Source organism: Capsicum annuum, chromosome 1 (genome assembly GCF_002878395.1).
Source record: "Capsicum annuum cultivar UCD-10X-F1 chromosome 1, UCD10Xv1.1, whole genome shotgun sequence".
Lineage (NCBI taxonomy): Eukaryota > Viridiplantae > Streptophyta > Magnoliopsida > Solanales > Solanaceae > Capsicum > Capsicum annuum.
The window spans coordinates 145,139,001-145,160,917 of NC_061111.1; the positions used below are offsets into that span (position 1 = coordinate 145,139,001).

Below are 21,917 nucleotides of genomic sequence, written 5' to 3' on the forward strand. Positions count from 1 at the left end.
TGATTATTTATTGATCTGCTTTATCGCTGGTATTTATGTAGATACAGAGGGTAGATAAATGCATTTTTTTATTTTCATGTTTGAGTGAGTGTTTTTTTTTTTTTTTTCTTTCATAGACGGGATTATTGTTTATTATACTTGTTTTTGTATAATTAATACTGGTTTGAATATATAATAAAGAGAGCTTTATCTTTTTGTATTTACATTCACAGTGTTTCTTAATATAGGGGTATTAGGTACATATTTTGGGTTGCGAAGACTTTATGGACAAAGACGGAACCAAATGGAAAAAAAAAAAAAGAGTTTATAAATTTAGAAGTTGACATAATCAATGTAATTTGATAAATGAAAATCAAACTAAATCGATCGGCCTATGTAGAGATTATGGATAATCAAAATTTTGTAAATACAGATTTGGTAATCCAAAAAATTCTCAATTATCAAAAAGTAACGAAGTCAAGACAAAACTACACAAACATTATTTATTTAACAAAGAGATATTTCACAAAATAGTAAGCAAAAAGAAACCACCTAATTAATGTCTTCTTGATACAGAAATTCAAAAGTACGATCCACGATTCATGATTGTCATTTTTCTTGATTTGATTTCTAATATTTTTTTTTGCCCACAAAAAATGACAGTGACTAAAACCTAATATAATGTGTAGTAAATTGATTGCTAGACACGATAATTTACAAAGGTGTACATTTATCATACGCTGATGATAGAGTGCTGAGTCAAATTCATTTTGAAAAACGGAAAGGAAGAAGAAAAGTAGAGAGGTCATGTAAACTTTTAGGAGCTTTAAAATTAATCATTATAATCTAATCTCAATTCAGTTAATAACTATTTGACTATCCAAATTTGATCGGTATTTCCTCCTCTTCATTCAAGAGTCAAGACTGGTCCTTTTGCTCCAATAGATCAAAATAACAAATTAATTACTTGCTACTTGGAGCGTTTAAGTAAAGCTCATAGGAAGTTTCAAACTATAATTATGACACTCGAACGTGAGGACAAGGAACACCCAACAGATAGATGAGCTCAGAGGGGGGAGGGAGGCAAGAACCACACTTTCATATACTCTCTCCGTTTAAAAAAAATGATCCATTTTTTTTTTTTAACAATTTTTTAATTTTAACTTTTCACGCGATATATTTAAGACCATAAAATTAAAGGATATTTTGATACATTTGACATATCTTTAATTTAAAACCACAAGATTCGAAAGTCTCATTTATTTTTATAAATTCCATGCCAAATCAAATTAGGTCAATTCTTTTTTAAATGGAGGGAGTACCTCCGAATCTTGTCTAAACTGTGAATAGCTAAAAGATTAACGACTTAGCTGATGAATTTCCCAAGGGGAGTGTCGGGTTAATAAAGATCAATACTTTCTTTGTTTCGTTTTAATTGATCTTTATTGACCTGACACTCTCCTAGTTTCTCCGTTTCATTTTAATTGATCTTTATAGACCTGACACTCTCCTTAAGAAAACATTTAATACAAGTTTATTTTACTAAAGTAATCCTATTAATTATGCATTGAAAATATAAATTTGATAAAATACACTTTACATAGTTATTAATGATAGGATAATATTGGAACTAACATAATAAACTTCTCTTGATTTTAGAGCTTGAACAACTAAAATAAAATAAATATTTTTAACAAAAGAGCCAACTAATATGAAAGAGAGGGAGTATAATGCTAGAACATCAAGGACTTTCAGTTATCTAGAAAATCTTAGGGAGATGTTCATTGTTAATTATTTAATTACCTCCCTAGAGTCCTGATTTGCAATTTTTATGGGTGTTTGCTACAGGCCATTTCCCATTGCAACTTTCATTCCTTACATGTTAGCTAGTAAGTAATTCAGCCATATTGTTAGTATAACATGACCACTTATGCTGGGGATTACCAATTTAGTCGAATTCCACAACACTAGAGTATGCATTATGTATGTATTTCTCAAAAAGAAAAAAAAAAAAAAATCCAATGGAAGCCGCCATTAGACTTGGTAATATACACAATCCATATACATTTTCTCTTTCTTTCTTTCTTTTTTTTTTTTTTAAAAAAAAATTATTTTGCGGATAGGTTTTGTTTTATGGTTCAATACTTGTATCCGCAATTATCCAAGCAAATCCCTTGTCTGAAATGCCATGCCTGCACCTCAACTCCCAACGCACAATTCAGCAGCACTGAAACAGCAACAAGGCAATTATAATCAACACAAAAGAAACATGAGCACTTATAGTACATAAAATACAGCAAAAGAAACATGAAAATTATAAGGTGAGAAGGGATTTTCTATGGAAAGGACACAAAGAAAGCGACTCTACAGAACTACAATTAGTGAAGTGGAACAAAGTTTCTTTGGGGGAAGAAACAAGGGGGCCTAGAGGTACTAGGAATCTAAAGCTAAAAAACAAGGCTCTTAGACCAAAATGGCCTTGGAGACGCTCCCAAGAACCTCAAGCATAGTAGAGCAAGATTATCAAGGCAAAATATGGAGAAGGGAATAGGAGGACAACAAAAGAGGTTCATACTCCCTATGGTGTTGGTCTCTGGAGATCCATCAGAGTACTCGGACCCTTTTTTGAAGAAACACATTGTTGTAACTTCTTTCTGGGATGACAAATGGTTGGGTCACAGAGTCTAAAGGAATTGTTCCCTCAAATGTATGGGGTGGCTGCCCATCACCAAATTTATGTTGCAGATTCTTGGACACAACAAGGGTGGAACATCCAATTTAGAAGGAACTTCAATGACTGGGAAATGGATACAGTGACCGACATTTTCTGAGTGCTGGAGGTATTTACAGGCACAATGAAGAAGATAGATTACGGTGGAATCTGCAGAGTGGAGAGTATAAGAGTATCTTTAAGGTCAGGTCTGCCTATATAAACTTCTGAACCAAGGAAGTCAACAATCACATCAGTGGCCATGGAAGCATATTTGGAAGGTGAAGATTCCTTTCAAAGTTGCCTGCTTCACCTGGTTATTAGCAAGGGAAGCTGTTTTAACTCGAGAAAACCTTGAGAAAGGAAATTTTCCCTTGGTTCCAGGTGTTACCTCGGTGGTGAAGAGGGTGAGACGGTCAGTCATCGGTTTCTACAATGCAAGATTACATGTCAACTATGGAGGTTTTTTATCATCCTCAGGGGTATTGGTTGGTTACGCCCAACAAAATCACACAACTGTTATATTGCTGGGAGGAGGCAGGGGCAGGAGCTGCAGACGAGATAGATGAAGGATTGTCCCAGCTTGTATCTGGCGGAGAATCTGGAAAGAGGGGAATTCTAGATGTTTTGAGGGCAAAAACTGTGATCTGCAGAACATCCAAGTTAAACTACATAAAACTGTAATGTTTTTCGTGTAAACAGATGTACTTAGAGGATACTGAGTCAATAATTGACATCCTAGGCTCTTGTTAGGATTTTGATTCAGTTCCTTATTTTGATATTCTGTAAATATGGTTTCAGTACACCCTATGTACTGGCCTTGTCAATATACAGTTATACAAAAATGTTATCTTCTCAAGGAAATAAAAGATTATGCAAGAAGCATAGGCAGCGATATCAGATGCAAGAAGTAAAGGGCAGCAAAATCAGATGCAAGAAGTAAAGGGCAGCAAAAACAGACGCAAGAAGTGAAGTGCATCAAAATAATAAAAAACATCCACCTATCTAAATAATGAGATGACATGTGAACCCCTCCCTAAAGACAGAACTTAGGCCTATGTGACAAGCCAGCACAAACTTTCGACTACGTAGTGTCTGACTGAGCTTCTACAGCATTGGGTCGAGGCGAATCTGAGTCAAGCCCAATCCAAACTTCTGCAATATCATGCTCAACCGAGCTTCTGAGAATAGAATGGAGCCTAGCATAGCCGAACTCGAGTCAAGCTTTGGCTGAGCCAAGTTTTGATGGCAACTGACTCGAACTTTTCCCCACTCTTTCAAAACAAGTTGAGCTAAAAGACAAGCAAGCCTAGTAGAGTTGAGCCAGTGCCCAGACCTCAACAATATCAGAGCTAACTTGCAGTGTTTTCTTCGGACGGATGCTAATACTAGGCTCGAGAGCTCCTTTGGGAAAAGCATCTTCGTCTAAAGGAGGCTAAGCTCGAGTGACGGCTATTCTCCAGTCCTAGACAAGATCAGCAAATTGGGGCAGTATTCATTGAAGGTCCAATGCTATAGATGGAGAGTTTCTCAGGGAAAAGAGTCTAGTCTGAAAGAATCTAGGAAATGATAAAGTCAATTTATTCACAGGCCACAGCCCATTCAACTTTGGCAGCAGCTAATCAAGTTTCAATATAACCAGGGAAAGCGAACATGGATTACCTCACAAAATGTAATAAATCTGGTAACACAACAAATCTTGTAACCACTTCGAGAAATATAAGTTGTTTCCAACTTCAGCCCTGCGGTCAGAAAATTAGAAGAACGCTCAGAATGAACTGAACACTGTTGTCACTTACACATCAATTAAATTGCTCTCCATTATAGCACAGGCTATGAAAAGATATTAGAAGAGTTTTAAATTGGAAGGATAAAAGAAAAAATAGAATGCATAGAGTCAATCACTGCAAAAAAATATCGGTTTGAAAAGAAAGTTTTTCTTCTTCTTTGTTTACATCAAATTACAAAAAACTAACCCTTTGAAATCCTTCTACACGCAAAACATACATCTAAGTAAAAGAAAAAGAAGAAAATATGTAAAACTTGAACTTACCCAGAAATCACTCTAAGCGTATTCATCGTTCACTTATTCTCAAGTTGCCGAGCAAGTTTGAGAGCCTGAAAGTAACAGTGATATGTAAGAATAAATCAATCAATTATGGACCGAAAGAAATAGTAAACACCCGTGAACATTGTCATCATAATAAAATGAAGAAAGCAGATTGGATGAAAGGTGTAACCTAATATTTTTAGCAGTCACTGTGCTTCCATCTTCATGACCAAGATTACGTAGAACCACTTCCTCCGGAGGGCCATCACGGTGTTGATGCTGCAATAGTGGACCATAACACCCGTAAGCATCAGGCATGCATTTCGAATGAATACAAATATACAAAAGACTGAACCAAAACAATACTAGAGATGAGAAAAGCGGATAAAAAAGATAATCAGAAAAAAAAATGCTGCTCAACTCAATGAATGTATAAAACTTCTTCCGCGAGAAAATATATAAACTTCTTCTGCGAACATCCATTATGGAAGAGAACAATCCCCACAGACATCAAGTAACTATAAACTATACCCATAATCAGATGGCAAGCATTTCTGCAAAACCTAGACTTTAAAACCAATCTGTCACTGAAGTCTGACACTCTCCTCTCTCAATAAAGAAAGCAACAGCCAGATGAACAAGACAAACATATGAACTCCAGTGAAATGGGGTGACACAATACAGTCCTGAACGATAGTCATCACTGTATTATTAGAACATACATTTCATTCTATAAGCTGGATCACATCTGAACCAGGTGCTCTTCAAAAGAATAATATTTTACTTCAATGTCATTCAATATTTCAACTGAAAATTAATTAAATTTTATACTTAGATATCTATCATTAGATACCCTGGGAAAAATATACTACTGACAACAGCCAAGACAATAAAGCACAACCATCATTAAAAGCAAGTGTAATTACAAACAGTTCATATTAAATGAGTTTAAAGTGCTTTTTTTTCGCTTGACAAGTTATTGGAAGTGGTTATACATGTATATCTCAAGGGGACACATGTATAAGCATGAACTTGTGGAATTGATGCACAACAATATAGGTTAGAAGGTAAGAAGGTACTGAAGATCAACAATCAGTATCTTCTTTTAGCCTTGATCTGTCAGAACACTATAGTATATTTTTCCTGCGTTTCTCGGTTAATCTTATCGACGATGCCAAGTAACTACACAAAGAAAGAGATTTTCTAACCTAACTGACACACAATCATTTGTTCCATTGAAAAATCAAACACCTGGCAAAATAGCATCAGCTCCAGCAATACAATGCAATAGCTTTCTCATTCGTCGTCTTCGATCATACAAAATTAAAAATGTAAGACTGGAAAAGCCTATGTTGGATTGTATGTTTATAAAGGTTAGAGAAGTTGGAGTACCATGGCTAACCAAGCTATTCAACATTATAATAAAGAGTGGACACTGGTTAAAAACCTATCTATATATATATATAGATATATATATATATAGATATATAGATATATATATAGAGAGAGAGGGTACATTGGTTCTTATATGCAAGAACAAAATAGCTATTTCAATTGTAGTGCTCAATTTAGTCAAATAATAAAACTTTTGGAATATTAAAGTATCGACTTTGGAATACTAAAAGAATAATAGATAAACAGTATACCTTTATGTTTGAATCATCTACAACAAATTTATAGTTTTACTACAAAGCTAATGGGAATCTCTAGAGAGAAAAAAAAGGGTGTTGCAAAATAATCTTATTTTTCTAGAGAAAACATATGATGAAGCGTCAAGAGGACTTAATGAATGGTTGAGAAGAAAGGAGTTGATACCAAATATGTAAAATATACCAAGTATCAAGTATATGTATGTGTGTGTGTGTGTGTGTATTATGCTCACAACGCCATAATGCAGTAGCAAGAGGTGTAAGAACAACCAGAAGGGATAGAAAGGAGCTTCTACAGCACTCCTTCATAATATGGATCTGCTTTAAGCCTATACTTGTTTATTCTGATAATGGATGAGCCAATCAACAGTGAAAAGGATATGTTTCATGGTTCATATCATTCACAAATGATATTATGTCAATTTACAAGATAAACAAATGAGACAAACATACGTTGGATAAATAGAGAAACACTATAGAGAATAAGGGTTCAGGATAAAATAGAACTCGAAGAAAATATTCACTCCAAGTCAGTTATCAACCAGTCAAGGAAGGGGATTCAATTCTTCGAGAAGTTAATGTGTCAATAGGATTACTTTTTGTTTTATACATGCATACTATTTTGAATCCCCTGCATATTAGACATAAATTTTTTTTAGGTTTTCTTTTTTTTTCCTAACCTCTCCTTAAGTTCTCCCACCTTTTTGTGCTCCATTGGTGAATCGAACCACAACCTTAGGCCACCTGAGCAACCCCCTCTTGTAAGAGAAATACAAGTTCATATCCAAGATGTGGCATTTTTAAATTTTTTTTGTCTCTTGTCAAAATATCTGGCTCCGCCACTGCTGAACGATGTTGTTAAGGCTCACTTAATACCAGAAGCTCGGTATGCGAGCCGGCCTTGGTGCAGCTCGACTACTCTCCCACCACACAAGTATCGGTAAAATCTACAGGAAGTTCCATTATTTCAAAGGGACATGCTCATCTTTACCGGAATGGCAACAGATCACTTCACATCAAATTTTAAAGACACACAGACATGTTATTTTACCTTGTAGAAACAACTATTTCCAAAAGGACAAGTCCCATTGCCGAAGTCATAATGCTTGCAGTCAATAGTCCTGAGCTCAAAAAGTGAAAAACAAAGATCAAGTCAGCGAGAAAAAGACACTCAAGAGGAAATAATCTTTTCTTTCCTTGGGAACAAGGGGAAGAGTGGGCACATTTTATAGATAAACAAGTTCAAGAAACACAAAGATACACCACCAGAATAAATTGGCCAGACTAATTTGAAGTGAAAAATGAACAAATTATCAAGCATTAAAATATCAGGTTCTTCTAAGAGCAAGTACACGAGCTTCAGTCTGAGAGTTTAGACTTCAAGCGAACAATTTTTTATTTTATTTTGAAAATGTAAATAAAAGAAAGTTTTTGAAAATGCCTTCAAGGTCACAAATTTATTTCATTATACAGAAATTCAAAAAGATTGAATGCATAAAAGAAAGTAAATCTTAGAATAATGAGTATTGCCCATCTTTGGACAGAATAGCAGCACTCGCCAAATAAATCAAAAACATATGGGACTCCTGAAGTCTGAATTGGGTCAGTTCAAAGTTGAAACAAATAAAAAAAATGTTTCATTTCAGTGCCTGATGAAGCTTTTGTATCGACAGAAAGGGAGATGAATTTGATAATAGGAAAGTTGATTTTTAGCAAGAGAAACTGAAAGGAAGAAGGAGAGAAATAAGGTCTCATTTCTTCCAACCAAAAGCTGGTGCGAAGGACTTTTTGTAATCCCGAAACAACAAATACTTAATCAACGATGACACTGTCAATGACACACATTCCTTTTTCCCCCACACCATCAATTCAAAAAAATTATCATTGCTCTCCTATCCTTTCTTTTCTTCCTTTCTATCCAAAATAGAGTTCCATCGGTCTCATAAATATAAATATTATCCTGGAACTTAGTAAACCCCATATCTCCCACAAAATTATAAACTGACTTTTCAAATCTGACTACCACTAAATCAACATCGTTGTTATCAAGAAAAAGACAAAAAAAACACCCAATATAATGCCACAAAGTTGGGGTCTGAGGAGGATAGAGTGTATGTAGACCTTACTTCTACCTCGCGTAGAGAAGCTGTTTCAGATCGGCTCAAGGGAAAATTGTTTATCAAGAAAAAAATTTACTCAATAGGCTCAAATCCCCAAGGGACAATAGGAGCACTGTTCAAAACTCAATGGGTAATGGGCTAGCCCCTCTGCTCTTCCCCACTTAGTAACAAACTTTTGGTCCATGTAGGGTTCGATCTGTAACGCCCGTCTGACCCACACTTCACGCAACTGAGCTCTTATCACTGGACCATAATGCACAAGGTATCATCCCTAAATTGAATACTCTCATTATCAATCCCTACCAGGCAGCTGAGATCATATGCAACAGATTCTCTTCCCAAATTTTTTTGAGAAAAGTTCTTTTTTTTTTTTTTTAGAAAAGAGCTCTCTTACCAAAATTTCTCTAATACAACTGAAAATAGTGCCAAATATGTTAATGCATATTTTGCAACTGCAATTAAAGAATTCACATGAAAAATATTTAAAGAAACTTCCATGTTTGTTGCATTTCGAGAGAAGTCACATCCGTGATAATAGTTCAAAAAGCCACTCAAGTAAACAAAAATCCAAAGTAAAAAGAAAGAACAAAAAAAACAGAAACGGAGAAAGATGAACCTGAGTTTGGCTTTGTAGCCGTCAAGGATATCTTTCTTTTCTTCTTTTGTAGTGTACCAAATGACACTCGGAATGACAAAATATGAAAGCTGACGGCATACGGGGCAGGTCCTAAATGTCGAGTTGATATCAACCCCAGAGGAAGGAGAACCACTGCGCCAATTCCTGATACACGATATACAAAATGGATGATCACACTCAAAAAGGATCCCAAACTTCCGCTCTGCTGCAGTTGTCTTAGAAAGTACACGTTCAAGACACACACTGCACTCTATTTCTTGACTATGTTTCAGTAAATCAAGGCGCTTTTGCCTCTTCTCACATATTTTCATATGCTCCCCACTTTCCTGAGGCCGGAAAGGATGCAAACAATGCTTCACACAGATTGGACACAAATCTCCATGAATATAAGGACATTTTTCTCCCCGGGAACATTTACCAGCAGCAGCAAAAGAGCAAATTGATTGATCAGATGGATTAATTATCTTCAATTCGACAATACCATCAATCTCTTCCACATCATGATGCTCTGAATTTTCACTCCATACAGGTCGGTTGGGAGGGTAAAAAGGTCCACTTGAAGCCAAATACTCGGAAGAAATGCCTGACAGACGTCCTGCATCATTTGCTAGCATTCCAGGTGAGAGGGTGGTGGCAGGAGAAGCTGAGCGCAGATGTTGAGCTGGAGCTGACGAAGATGGAAGTGTAGGTTGTTCGGAAACTTTAACATGTTTGTATCTACACCTGTTGCCGTAGGCACATAATCCTTTTTGGTAGTATAAGCATACCTGCAAAAATAATCCAAGAATTGGTGAAGTGGCAAATCAAAACTACGACTGCAAAACTGTAAAATCCAGAACATTACATTATATGGAGGATCTTTCCAATCATGTGAGAACTCACAATACTCCCCTTTCAGACATGCACCGTGAACAAAGAACTTGCAAAGAACCCTGAAAAATATATAAGCATGTGTGTAAGTGCATATGGCCATCTACAAGAGACCACAAACTCATTTACAAATTATAACAACAACAACAACAAACCCAGTGTATTCCCACTTAGTGGGGTCTGGGGGGGTAAGATGTACGCAGTCCATACCTCTACCTCTGATGAAGTAGAAAGGCTGTTTTCGAAAGACCCCCGGCTCAAGTCACGAGATATCACACAAACACATAGTACAGCACAAAAGCAGATGACATAACATAGATACGGCACCCATAAGGAATATAAAACAGAGTAAAGCAGGAATGCAGGAATATAAAGCAGAGGAAAGCACACATATTCGTAATAAACATGGAACACGGAACACGGAACATTGAATACGGAATCATAACAGGAATACACCCCCACCAATTAATTCCCTACACTAGCGACCCGAACTGGCCCTAATCCTCTGCCGTAATTCGCATCTTCCAGACCTTCCTATCTAGGGTCATGTCCTCGGTGAGCTGTAACTGTTCCATATCCCGCCTAATCACCTCACCCCAGTACTTCTTCGGTCTACCCCTACCCCGTCTAAAACCATCCAACGCTAGCCTCTCACACCTACGGACCGGGGCATCCATGCCCCTCCTCTTCACGTGTCCGAACCATCTCAATCGTGCTTCCCGCATCTTACACTCCACTGAAGTCACACCAACCTTCTCCCGGATAGTCTCATTCCGAACTCTATCCCCTCGGGTCAGTCCACACATCCAGCGCAACATCCGCATTTCTGCCACCTTCATTCTTTGGATGTGGGAGTTCTTAACTGGCCAACACTCCGCTCCATACAGCAAGGCCGGACGGACTACCACCCTATAGAATTTGCCTTTAAGCTTGGGCGGCACCTTCTTATCACACAGCACCCCCGATGCGAGTTTCCACTTCATCCATCCCGCCCCAATACGGTGCGAGACATCCTCGTCAATCTCACCGTTACTCTGGATCACGGACCCGAGATACTTGAACTTATCCCTCTTCCCTACCTCCTGTGCTTCTAGCCTCACTACTACCTCATTCTCCCGCCTCACGTCATTAAACTTACATTCCACATACTCTATCTTGGTTCTGCTCACCCTGAACCCTTTAGACTCCAGAGTTTGCCTCCACAACTCTAATTTGTCATTCACACCCCCTCGAGTCTCATCTATCAGGACTACATCGTCTGCAAAAAGCATACACCACGGCACCTCCCCTTGGATACGCCGCGTCAACACATCCATTACTAACGCAAACAAAAAGGGACTAAGAGTAGATCCCTGATGCAATCCTGTCAGGACAGTGAAATGCTCTGAGTCTCCTCCCGCCGTCCTCACCTGGGTTTTCGCTCCCTCATACATATCCTTAGTTACTCTGATATATGCCTGCGGTACTCCACTCACCTCCAAGCATCTCCAAAGCACTTCCCTGGGGACTTTGTCGTACGCCTTTTCCAGGTCGATGAACACCATGTGCAGATCCTTCTTCCTCTCCCTATACTGCTCCACCAACCTCCGTACCAGGTGTATTGCCTCCGTCGTCGAGCGGCCGGGCATAAATCCGAACTGGTTTTCCGAAATAGACACTATCCGTCTCAGCCTCACCTCGACCACTCTCTCCCAGATCTTCATAGAGTGACTCAGTAACTTAATCCCTCTATAGTTATTGCAACACTGAATGTCCCCCTTATTCTTATAGAAGGGGATCATGGTACTCCACCTCTACGCCTCGGGCATCTTTGCCGTCCTGAAAATTTCATTGAACAATGCAGTCAACCACCTTACACCAGCCTCTCCAACGAACTTCCAAAACTCCACCGGTATCTCATCCGGCCCCGTCGCCCTACCCCTTCGCATCCTGCGAACTGCCTGTCTAACCTCGTCTACCTTAAAACGTCTACAATAGCTAAAATCCCGACACTCCCCTGAGTGCTCCAGTTCCCCTAACACAATAGCTCTGTCCCCCTCGTCATTCAAGAGCCTATGAAAGTACGACTGCCATCTCTTCTTTATGTGGCCGTCCTCCACCAACACTCTACCGTCCTCCCCCTTAATGCACCTCACCTGATCGAGGTCACGACCCTTCCTCTCCCTAGCCTTAGCGAGTCGGAATCATTTACAAATTATAATTACCAATAAACTTTGCCCATCAATCCAATCAAATCTTTAGATGTATAGTTATCGTAAAAGGACAAATGATCAGAAAATGCTAGAGTTTTGATAATTTGCCTCTTCAGATATTACCTTTTAACAGAGGTAGACATATTCTATCAAAAAAAAAAAAAAGTAGTAAACACCATACAACAAGCGATTAGGGTTCATTTGGTTTAGATACAAGTTATGTAGGGAATAGCAATGCAAGGATTGCAATACGGGGTTATAGTAAAGGAATTAGTAATGCAAAAAGTATTTCTTATTGGATACTTGCTTGATAAAGCATGTAACAGTTTTGGACATAACTTATTTGGGAAAACAAAACCGAAAAAGATTATTTTCGCTCATAAGACAAAGACAGAGGCATGGTCAGCTAAATCTTAATGTTCTAAGCAATGGAATAACAAGAATTCCTACAGACAACGCCGTCCAACTCCTAATTTTATAACCTAATGCCATAATCACTTCAACAAGATCCTTCAAGAAATTCTATAAAATCGCCTTCTTAATTATTTATGAATCTTAGGAATCGACGTAAGAAAACAATAAATTCAGAAATTTTTCCTAGAACCGTCTTCTAAGCTAATCTTTCGAATCAACCAAAACAGGTTTAGAGAAACTCCATTTAAATTTTTCGTAATCTAACGAATCAACAGACAAAAAGGAAAGCCAATATTTCTCATATACGCATCAACTTTGACACGTTCCATTAAATCAATAAATTCGATGGGCATATATATAATCTTAAGATTGCGTAACAGATTTATAAGAGTTTTCTTCAGATCATCCAAATCAGGCGATATGAGAAATGAAAGATAACCTTTTCGACATGGGAGGGAACCAGAGCGAGAAATGAGCGGCGATTCGCTCAATTTGCTCGCTCTGGTTCTGGTTATTGATGGGTTAAAGGAGCTAGGGATTTTGCTTTTGGCGGTTCGATCCCCACACTGCTCTTCTGCTGCTGAGGCCTACTGTCCTTGTCAACCTTCCATTTTTATACTTTTCTCCCCACCTCTTACAAATGAAATGAAAACCAGGGAGGGCAACATGTTAATTTACTGATTAATCCTTCATTTATATTGATGGATATCAAAATTCTATCTATGAAAAATATATATAATAGTGTACCTAATTTATTTTCATATAATGAAATTTAGGGAGGGTAGAATATGTGCAACTTGATTGTAATAGGTAAAAGATGAGTTAGGGTATTTAGAATCGGTTAGAGTCACATTGAGTTGAGTATGAGTAAAACCAACTCACGATATAGCCATCTCGGGAACGATATCAACATGATTGAGAAGTATACTCAGGCAAAGGATAAAGGCGTTCAAGACTAGCCTGAAATAATGGCTACACACTAACGAATAAACGAAAGGACAATGCGTCAGAGATTTCAAGGAGTGCCAACCCTCGACAGCACCGCATTTGACACATGTTAATTGGGTGTGCCTCAACAACTTCAAGACAGGCGGCGATCTCCTATTGGACTCTATAAATAGAGGACCCCTCCCTCATTGTAAAGGATCTTATTTTTACTCATCATTACCTCTTGCACTTTGTTTGGATGGTGATTTCCCATGATATAGTTACTAACACAACCAATCATATTTGTTATGATTGTTTCTTAAAATGTATGGTATAATACGATTTAATTTCATAATTTGATAACCTTAAAAAACTTTACGTTATGTAACCACTGATTAGGTGGTATCCTATGATTTTCTTATTTCTTTTTTCAATTGTATTCTTGCTTAATATTACATATGCCTATTTCATCCTTTATCCTATACTATTTCCTATCCTAATATGTCTTATGTTTTCACGTTTCTTCTACTTTCCTCGTTCTCCTCTATATCAGTAGTCCTTATGTGCATCGGTTTTCTTCATCATTCTTCTGCCTCCAGTTTTCTCTTCTACTATCATTCTTTTTTATTAAGTTTGCTAGAAATTATACGAACTTAACAACTTAATATGTTTACAAGGAATAATTTAGGATAGATTAGCAAAAAAAATATTTTTTTTTTTGCATACCTAATATTTACGATCTTATATTTTATTAATTTTGTTAGAAATTACACGAACTTAACAACTTAATATGTTTTCAAAGAACAATTTAGTATAGATTAGCAAAAAAAATATTTTATTTTTTTGGCATATCTAATATTTACGGTTTTATAAATGAAATGACAGCAATACATCTTGTGACCGAAATTAGCTTGCATTATCTTCCAACTACCAACCTTTTTAGTTTTAAAAAAAAAAGGAATCTTGTTATTGATCTCTTTTTAACAATATGACATTGATGATAATTTAATAAGAATAGACTTTGTAGGAATAATAAAATGTAAATATTTCTTAAAATTTATTGTGAAGCATTTAAAGGCTAAAAAGACTATAAATTTGTTTTTTTTTATATATATATCAAGGTGAAACAATATTAATTTAATTAATGTGATACAATCGAATATGTTTTAATGATGAATGAAGTATGTGTGAATCTTGAAGATTAGGTTCAAATATTGATGGTTACAAAAAATATTAGATAATTTATTCGTATATATAATTTATATTGAATAGAGTGAGTGAACAATGATGATCATGCCAATCCAAAAGTTATAGTATGCTATCAAATTGTACGTTGAGATAATTTTACTGTGAGAATCTCGGATGTAACATCTTTTTCCCATATATTATTACTAAATGGACGTGGCCCATGCCCAACATTGTATTTTTTTCAAATGAGGGATATTTATATGGTCATTTGGCAGAGAAGGATACAAGTAAAAATTAATAACAGAATAACGAAATATATATGATAGAACAGAATACTACCTGATTTCTTTTCCTCAAAACCTCATATCACAAGTGAATTTAATGGATTTGAAACTCTCATTTTCTTAAATCTCCAATATAAAGAGAGACCTTTGAGGAAAGAATTGGATCATTTTCTATACAATTCAACTTCTAGGAATTATTACAAACTTGCAATGCTATATCTTTTTTGAAGCTCCATCCAAAGAGGTTGAGGTTAGACTTTCAATTGGATATGTTCTGATCAAATTATTAACGACAATTCCCGCAAACGTACCACTTTCAGATTTTGGCAAGTGTGTCATGGTTGGTGGAAAACTGCTTTAGATAAAGCTATCACCGAGAACTCTTCTCCTTGTTCACTTCATTTAAGTGAGGAACAATCGATATCTGCAGAAAATATTCATCGAAAATTAGTCAATAAAATCCCAAGGCAGATTAATACTCCGTAAAATATGCAGATAATTATGCAAAACATAGAAGCAGCAATAGCACTCAATGGAATGTATTAGTCGATAAAATTTGATCGTACGGTATATAAAGCTGAAGATGTTATTGATAAATTATTGGTACAGGTCAAGCTAGATCAAGAGAATAATAATGTGGCTAAAAGATTGTTACAGAAAACATACAAAAACAGGGATTTTGCAGAGGAAATCAATGAAATACTTGAAGAGGGTGAGGAAAATCCTCCTGGATAATCACCATCTGTTTGAGGCAACCCCAGTGATTGATCATCAGCCTGAAAAAGTTGTCCAGGCTACAAATAAAAAGATAACGTATGTAAAATCTGTCGATCTAAATCACATATTAAAATAAAACTTTTCATCAGAAAAGATGAAACTTAGTTGAAGTACGTAGCATCGAATACATTCTTAAAAAAAAGTTCATTTCATACATCTAACAAGATATTTTTATTTTAATACTCTGAGCAATTCGTTGTTAGTAGTCATAATGTCTTTTGAAATTCCGCAGGATCTGATAGAAAATATTGTCAAAATGGAGTGTCATAAGCTACTAATTATACATACATAAAAGACTCTAAAAATCTACTCGAAGATACAATCATAGCAACAAATAGCATTAGATAGTTAAAAGTAAGATATTTCAACTTACAACTATTTGTGACAACATATAAAGCACGTTAGAATAAACGTATCAAACAATGGGACGACCCAGTTCATACTTACTCCGTAGGTGTCGGGGAGAGGGGGACCACTCCGGGCCTGACCTACGCGCCCTCACCCCAGCTTCGCTGGAGGGGCGTTTCGAACCCCCGACCCTGGCACACCACGGTAAGCAAGCTTACCGCTGAGCCAAGGCCATCCCTCAAACGTATCAAACAATACAACAACATATTCAGTAAAATCAAACGCATCAAAACAATGCGTTAAAAAATATTTTGTCTTTCTATAAAACATAATTTCATTAAATAATAGTACCAGATAAATATCGTGGTGCTACAAGTAGGTGACCTCCTCAATCGTAATCGTCGTGCTAGAGTATTATTTTTCTTCCGTCACAGAGGTACGTCTGTCTTTGCTAAGCCAGTATTGTATTTAACTTAATCTGTTTATAGTGGTAATTATAGTTAACTATGTATAGGTAAAAAAAGATTAGAAATGAATTTACGGAATGGTAATCTTTTTTTTTTTTTTATAAGGTAAAGGTTTAATGGAATGGTAATATATTGCCAAAGGAAGACTCTCCATTGTGCAACAAGAGGTTAATGAAGCCTACATTCTACTTCTGTTCGTCCAATTAAATAGATTACTGACTTGCTTGTAAAATTGATACAAATCCTTAATTTGAGGTGATAGAAATGATGGATGATAATGTTGCATTGTCGAAAATTGATCTTAGAAAATAATTTCTAATTTTTAATTTACAGGTGTGATCCGGCTCTAAAATTTGAAAAGTTCAGAAGTGCATTGACCATAACCGGAGTATTGTAATAAAAAATGAATTTTTGTGTCGTAGGTGTCTGTGGTAATAGAAACTTCTCCCTCAAGTTCATAGGTTAGTTTCATGTCCTCTATGAATTAGATATGATCAGAGACCACGTTAAAAGGCATGTAAATATATTATGCCAAGATAAAAACTAACCTCTCCAGCACCGAGGAAAAAGAATATTGATCACATTATGCACCTCAAGTAGCTTAAGGGATGCAATAATCCCTGCAAGAATCACAGAAGTTGTCCCCTGTAATAGAAGAATTGATGATCAGAAATGAACATATGATAAGCACAGACAGAGAGACATATGTCATACCTGTATATCATCATTGAAGACCAAATGTGTGGTACGATATTTAGCCAACAACTCAAAAGCATTGTGGGTTGAAAAATCTTCAAACTGAGAATGAAGTTACAAACTTCAGGTTCAGGCATCACATGGGAAAAAAACGAAGAACCATTCATTGATATAATATTGGATAAGTTTCAAATTATTGACCTGTATGAGAATTTTTTTACCATAATTTTGCTTCACATCAGACATGAATTCATGAAGGAAGTCATAATATTCCTCAAAGGAGGGGGGAAAATGTAGCCAAAGCAGCTTCACTACGAATTCAGTCTTCCACATGGTAATCTACAAAGGCAAACAGGCTAAAATTCACTTGCCCAGTTGATTTCTTTTGTCTAAGACCATTGTAGAACTCATGGTTCAGTAACTTCTCATTACTGTCCCTACGTCATTTGTTATAGGCAAGCACTGCATATGCAAGTAAATTGATTACTAAAAATATTTTCATAGATGAGAATATGGTGCTGAATCAAGGATGTGATAATTCACAAATTTGGTTACCGCTGAAGGTCTGACTCCTCCAAGTGTAGTATACAGAGCCAATTTCCCCATAGATAATACCTATTCTCTGTGATGTTAAAATGAATGCCAGTTGAGTAATACATAGTGGGAAAGAGAAAAGGGACTTCTATATCAAGTGAGGGCATCATCACCTGGCAACCAAGGTCCCAAGTCCCAGAATTTTTTCTCCATCAGTCACGATGATGACCTGGATTAATGTTTCAAGCCAGTTCTTCAATACCTCAAGGATCCTTCTCCAGAAAATAAGATATATATTCGTACTTTAGTCAAATGTAACTTTAGGTGAAAGCAGCAAAAAAACCTTAATCCGCGACTGTCATACTTTTCTTTCAAACTGGTGTATAAATCCTGTGGACACTTAAAAATGCTTTCATATTTTTGATACGCCTCACCAACAGTTGGGAGTGTAGACAATTGGAAGTAACTCTTCCACAATATCAATAAGAAGCTTGTAGAACAACCTTTCATTTTGTTCCTGCAAATTACAACCGCACCCAATAGAGGGAAAAGTAAGCGAAAAGGTATGGAAGTAAAATCGGGATGCACCTGAGTTATCAGTGACAAAGTCAGAATCAAGGTATTGCATTCAATTTTCAATGAAAAATCAGAAGCAACGCATGTTTTCAAGGATACTTTTAATTCCATCATGGCGACATATCTGTGCAGAGGGACATCAAAGCCTTGGGCTCATGAACACGAACCTGTCAACAATCTCTTAGATGCTGTCAATGAGTGTTATCCTCACAGTTGATTTCCATCTTAAAAACTTTATTTCTATGATTTATGAACTCTCCTTTGCATCAAAAATGAATTTAGGCCGTTAAGCCATCCCTCTTAAATTGAATATCCCTAAATAGAAAAATGGACAAGTAAAGAAGAATGGAGGGAGTACCTTGCATCTTTAGTGTGTGAAAACAACAACCAATATGGTGAACCAACTGATAAAGAGTAGTCACACCCTTTTTTTTTAAACCAAAAAAAAGATTACTTTGAAGTTCAAAAAGAGTTTTATTATTAAGTGACAAAAGATAGAATTTATTTCGAAAAAGATTCTTTTTCATTATAACTCAGAATCGCCACTTGACATAAATCTGGTGTGCCAAGTGCCAAGTTTTCGTTGAAAATCCTTTTTCAAAATGGTTTGACTCTTTAAAACTGATCCACGAATAGAGATTTCGGTTAAAAAATTCTGTTGATCGAAGGGAAGGTATTAGGCACTCCTCAGTCCCGTAGTTCGACCATGGTAGCTTCGTGAAGTATATCGGCTAGTACGGCACTCTGAATGTATAAACCACGTAAAACACACAAAATAATCAATCGAACAAACAATATAAAACAAGTCCAAAAAATATAGTGTCCAGTCCAATTATTACAGTCCGAAATAAAGATATTGAAATAAAACTACGCTAACCTACACTAGTCCTAAACTATGCTCTACCCGATGCCTCGAGCCTTGATCACGATCATCTTTCGCCAACATAATACATCGGGGAATTTCCCGATGAATAAATACAATGAGCCTCGGTCATTCCCCAGCAAAATGAATACATTTAAAGAAATGCGATAAAAATAGAGAGATCACTCAATACAAACATTTACCCATTTGATGATTAGAATCCTACAAATTATCTAACCCAAAACCTAGAATTTGCCTGTCGATTTAACGGCCTAATTATGCTACTATCGTGTTCAACAACATTCATATTCAAACCGAATTAAACCAACATCAATGAATCTAAATCAATCCATGTTCACCTTTTTATCCATTTTTTCATTTTCGTCCCCAATTATATTCACAATCACATGCAGTTACTCAATTTTTAGATAGCAATCCAGGCAACGACACTCAACATTGTTTAAATACACTCAAAACATACCAACAAATCGCATCAATAAATAAATCAGTGATATCAAATGACGTTTACAATTGCATAAAAATTAAAAGAAGGTGGCGAAAGAATTGGACCAAACCTCAAATCAAACATCGATGATGAAATTTCGGATCCAACTCACAACAAACCCAAGAATCAGGAATAAACCAAATGACCCGACAGACCCATTTCCTATTTTGGTCATTTTCCGACGAGATTTCATCGGCATTGACTAAAATAGGTTGTGCTTAACTGATTCGGTCCCTGATTTGCTATTTCCAGTGAGATTTTTGCTGAAAAACAGGAATGGGAGTGGTTGTTCGGCGTGCGTTTGGTCGAAATGAAGCTGGGCTCACCGATTTTTCTTGATCGAAGCTTCGGTGAGCTCGGCAGTGACAAAATCAGAGAAAAAGGGGTCCATTTCTGAAGGCAGTAACATTTTCCGATGAGAATTCGCCGGAACCGTCTCTTTCTCTGGCTTCAATCAACTCTGTTTTCCGATCTAGATTTCTCTCTTTCTCTCTATTTTGGCACTTCAACCCATTATCCCTCTCTCTAAATCTCTCTAGTTTCTGCTACCCTCCCCCCTCTCTTTGTTTTACTGTTGATTTTTCTCACTATGTACGTGTGTGTGCATTTTTCGGTGAGGGCGTGTGAATTTTTGGTGAGGTGCGCATTTTTCCGGTGATATACGTGCGTATGTGTGTGAATATCCGATGAGGTCTATGGTGATGAATGAAGAATGGTGCCTCCCTCTATTATTGTGTATGCGTGGGTGTATATAGATGGGTAATGGGTTGCTGTGTGGGTATTCTGTATGCGCGTGAGTGTCGATGGATGATGAGAATATGTGAGTGGGTGTGTATTCAGTCCATGGTGAGAATGAGTGGTGTATCGGTGGTGGTGTGTATTTACTGTGTGTGTGCATTGTTGGAGAAGAAAAGAAATATGGAGTGTGTAATGGTGTGTTCTTTTGTAGAGCGTATATGTTGTGTGTTTATAAATTGTGTTGATGTGTGTAAAATACGTAAAATACGAGGGGTAACGGTACGGGGTATATGGGGTAGGGGTAGGGGAAGAGGGTATGTGTGTATGGGGGTAGGGTAGTGATTGTTATATTTGTTAGGTTGAGGTGTCAAAAGTGAGGTATTTTTGTTAGGTTAGTTATTTTTTGTCTTTTTGGGGAAAATTATTAAATGAGTGAGGGTGTATGATAAGGTGAGATAAAAAATAGATAAATTGGGTTTTTGGAAGGGACAAAATTAAGTGTCTACATCATGCCCCTCTTTGAATGTAAACACAAAGTATTTGCAGACAAAGAAATAGATAACGAGATCAAATTTTGACCAAGTACCACCGAGTCTTGATTAAGGACATCCTACCTACCCTAGTTGTGAGGGAAACAAGTCACAACTATCTCAAAGGATTCGAAGAAGAGGAACTAAGTCGAGTTGGAGAGTCGAGTGAGGTCCTGTCGAGGTTCCGGTTCACGACTCTGTTATTACATCAAAAATAAAATTACAAATAAAAAACATAAATAAAATTACAAAAGTCTATCTGTGCAGCTTTCCTTGGCTCTTGACTTGCTATTTCATCACCCTATTCTTTAGGTGGAATCCTGACTTGCAATTTTCTTACTCTATTTTTCGAGCGAGCTCCCGACTTGAAAATATCATCACCTTGTTGCTTGGCTTTCAATTTCTTCACTCTATTCTCCAGGCGGACTCCTAACTTGATATTTCTTTAATTTGTTGACTTTCAATTTCTTTACCTTGTTGCTTGACTTTAAACTTTTTCACCTTGTTGCTTGACATTCTATTTATTTGCCCTGTTCTTCAGGAGGACTCCTGAAATCACATCAAAACTAGATATAAAATTATCCCAAACAAAGATTATTATAAAGAGAGATTCCATTTGCCAGAAAAGTAAAGTCCTATTTTCTAGGAGGGTTCAAAAGTGAAGTTTCAAATAACAGAAATTAACTTTTTGCCCTAATTTATCATCAGAGACTTTTGTGAAAGTCATATCATAACTACTTGAAAAACCTAAACAAGGAAATGGATCTTGTATCGGTTAATTGGAATGATTCCACTAGAAAGTGTATTTTCTAGGAGTCAAAGGGACTGACTCGAGTAGAAAGTACATTTTCTAGGAGCCGAAGG

At 36.6% G+C, this 21,917-nt stretch overlaps 2 protein-coding genes across 23 annotated transcripts; both read right to left on the reverse strand.

Moving 5' to 3' along the window:
- Positions 1 to 1,926: 1,926 nt before the first annotated feature.
- On the reverse strand, positions 1,927 to 13,326 carry LOC107839062 (putative RING-type E3 ubiquitin transferase C3H69). 4 transcript variants are annotated; one of them, XR_001664999.2, is made up of 8 exons: positions 13,061 to 13,326; positions 9,990 to 10,077; positions 9,125 to 9,912; positions 7,440 to 7,509; positions 4,930 to 5,018; positions 4,743 to 4,807; positions 4,352 to 4,431; positions 1,927 to 2,206 (listed from the first exon to the last, which is right to left on the reverse strand). XR_001664999.2 is itself a non-coding variant. In XM_016682419.2 (7 exons), the coding sequence occupies exons 1-6, from the start codon at positions 13,069 to 13,071 to the stop codon at positions 4,765 to 4,767; spliced, it is 1,089 nt and encodes a 362-aa protein (XP_016537905.2). In that variant the 5' UTR covers positions 13,072 to 13,323; the 3' UTR covers positions 1,927 to 2,206; positions 4,743 to 4,764. The 4 variants fall into 4 exon arrangements, 1 of the variants encoding a protein (XP_016537905.2); XR_001665005.2 differs by having other exon boundaries at positions 7,440 to 7,514; positions 13,061 to 13,323; XR_001665008.2 differs by lacking the exon at positions 4,352 to 4,431 and having other exon boundaries at positions 7,440 to 7,514; positions 13,061 to 13,323.
- A 1,704-nt stretch (positions 13,327 to 15,030) lies between these two features.
- On the reverse strand, positions 15,031 to 20,767 carry LOC107839082 (NADP-dependent malic enzyme). Of its 19 annotated transcripts, XR_007045452.1 has the most exons (9): positions 19,856 to 20,760; positions 18,207 to 18,359; positions 18,016 to 18,114; positions 17,864 to 17,930; positions 17,530 to 17,647; positions 17,327 to 17,429; positions 17,161 to 17,257; positions 15,687 to 15,814; positions 15,031 to 15,444 (listed from the first exon to the last, which is right to left on the reverse strand). XR_007045452.1 is itself a non-coding variant. In XM_047397282.1 (7 exons), the coding sequence occupies exons 3-7, from the start codon at positions 17,912 to 17,914 to the stop codon at positions 15,419 to 15,421; spliced, it is 396 nt and encodes a 131-aa protein (XP_047253238.1). In that variant the 5' UTR covers positions 17,915 to 17,930; positions 18,016 to 18,071; positions 18,186 to 20,767; the 3' UTR covers positions 15,031 to 15,418. The 19 variants fall into 19 exon arrangements, 4 of the variants coding, with proteins under 4 accessions (XP_047253238.1, XP_016537964.2, XP_016537940.2 ...); XR_007045453.1 differs by having other exon boundaries at positions 17,327 to 17,410; positions 17,510 to 17,770; positions 18,016 to 18,071; positions 18,186 to 20,764; XR_007045439.1 differs by having other exon boundaries at positions 17,530 to 17,770; positions 18,016 to 18,359; positions 19,856 to 20,759.
- Positions 20,768 to 21,917: the final 1,150 nt, after the last annotated feature.

Bases quoted from the DNA above. Each gene is read 5' to 3' on its own strand.
- LOC107839062 (XM_016682419.2), bottom strand. The intron at 7,510-9,124 runs GTTCATCTTTCT...TTTTGAGCTCAG, and splicing joins GGCTACAAAGCCAAACTCAG to GACTATTGACTGCAAGCATT. The intron at 4,808-4,929 runs GTTACACCTTTC...TGTTACTTTCAG, and splicing joins GTGACTGCTAAAAATATTAG to GCTCTCAAACTTGCTCGGCA.
- LOC107839082 (XM_047397282.1), bottom strand. From the start codon at position 17,914: ATGGGGAAATTGGCTCTGTATACTACACTTGGAGGAGTCAGACCTTCA. The intron at 17,258-17,326 runs GTATGACATATG...CTTCTATTACAG, and splicing joins TCTTCAATGATGATATACAG to GGGACAACTTCTGTGATTCT. The intron at 15,445-17,160 runs GTTAGTTTTTAT...TATTTTCTGCAG, and splicing joins TTTTCCTCGGTGCTGGAGAG to ATATCGATTGTTCCTCACTT.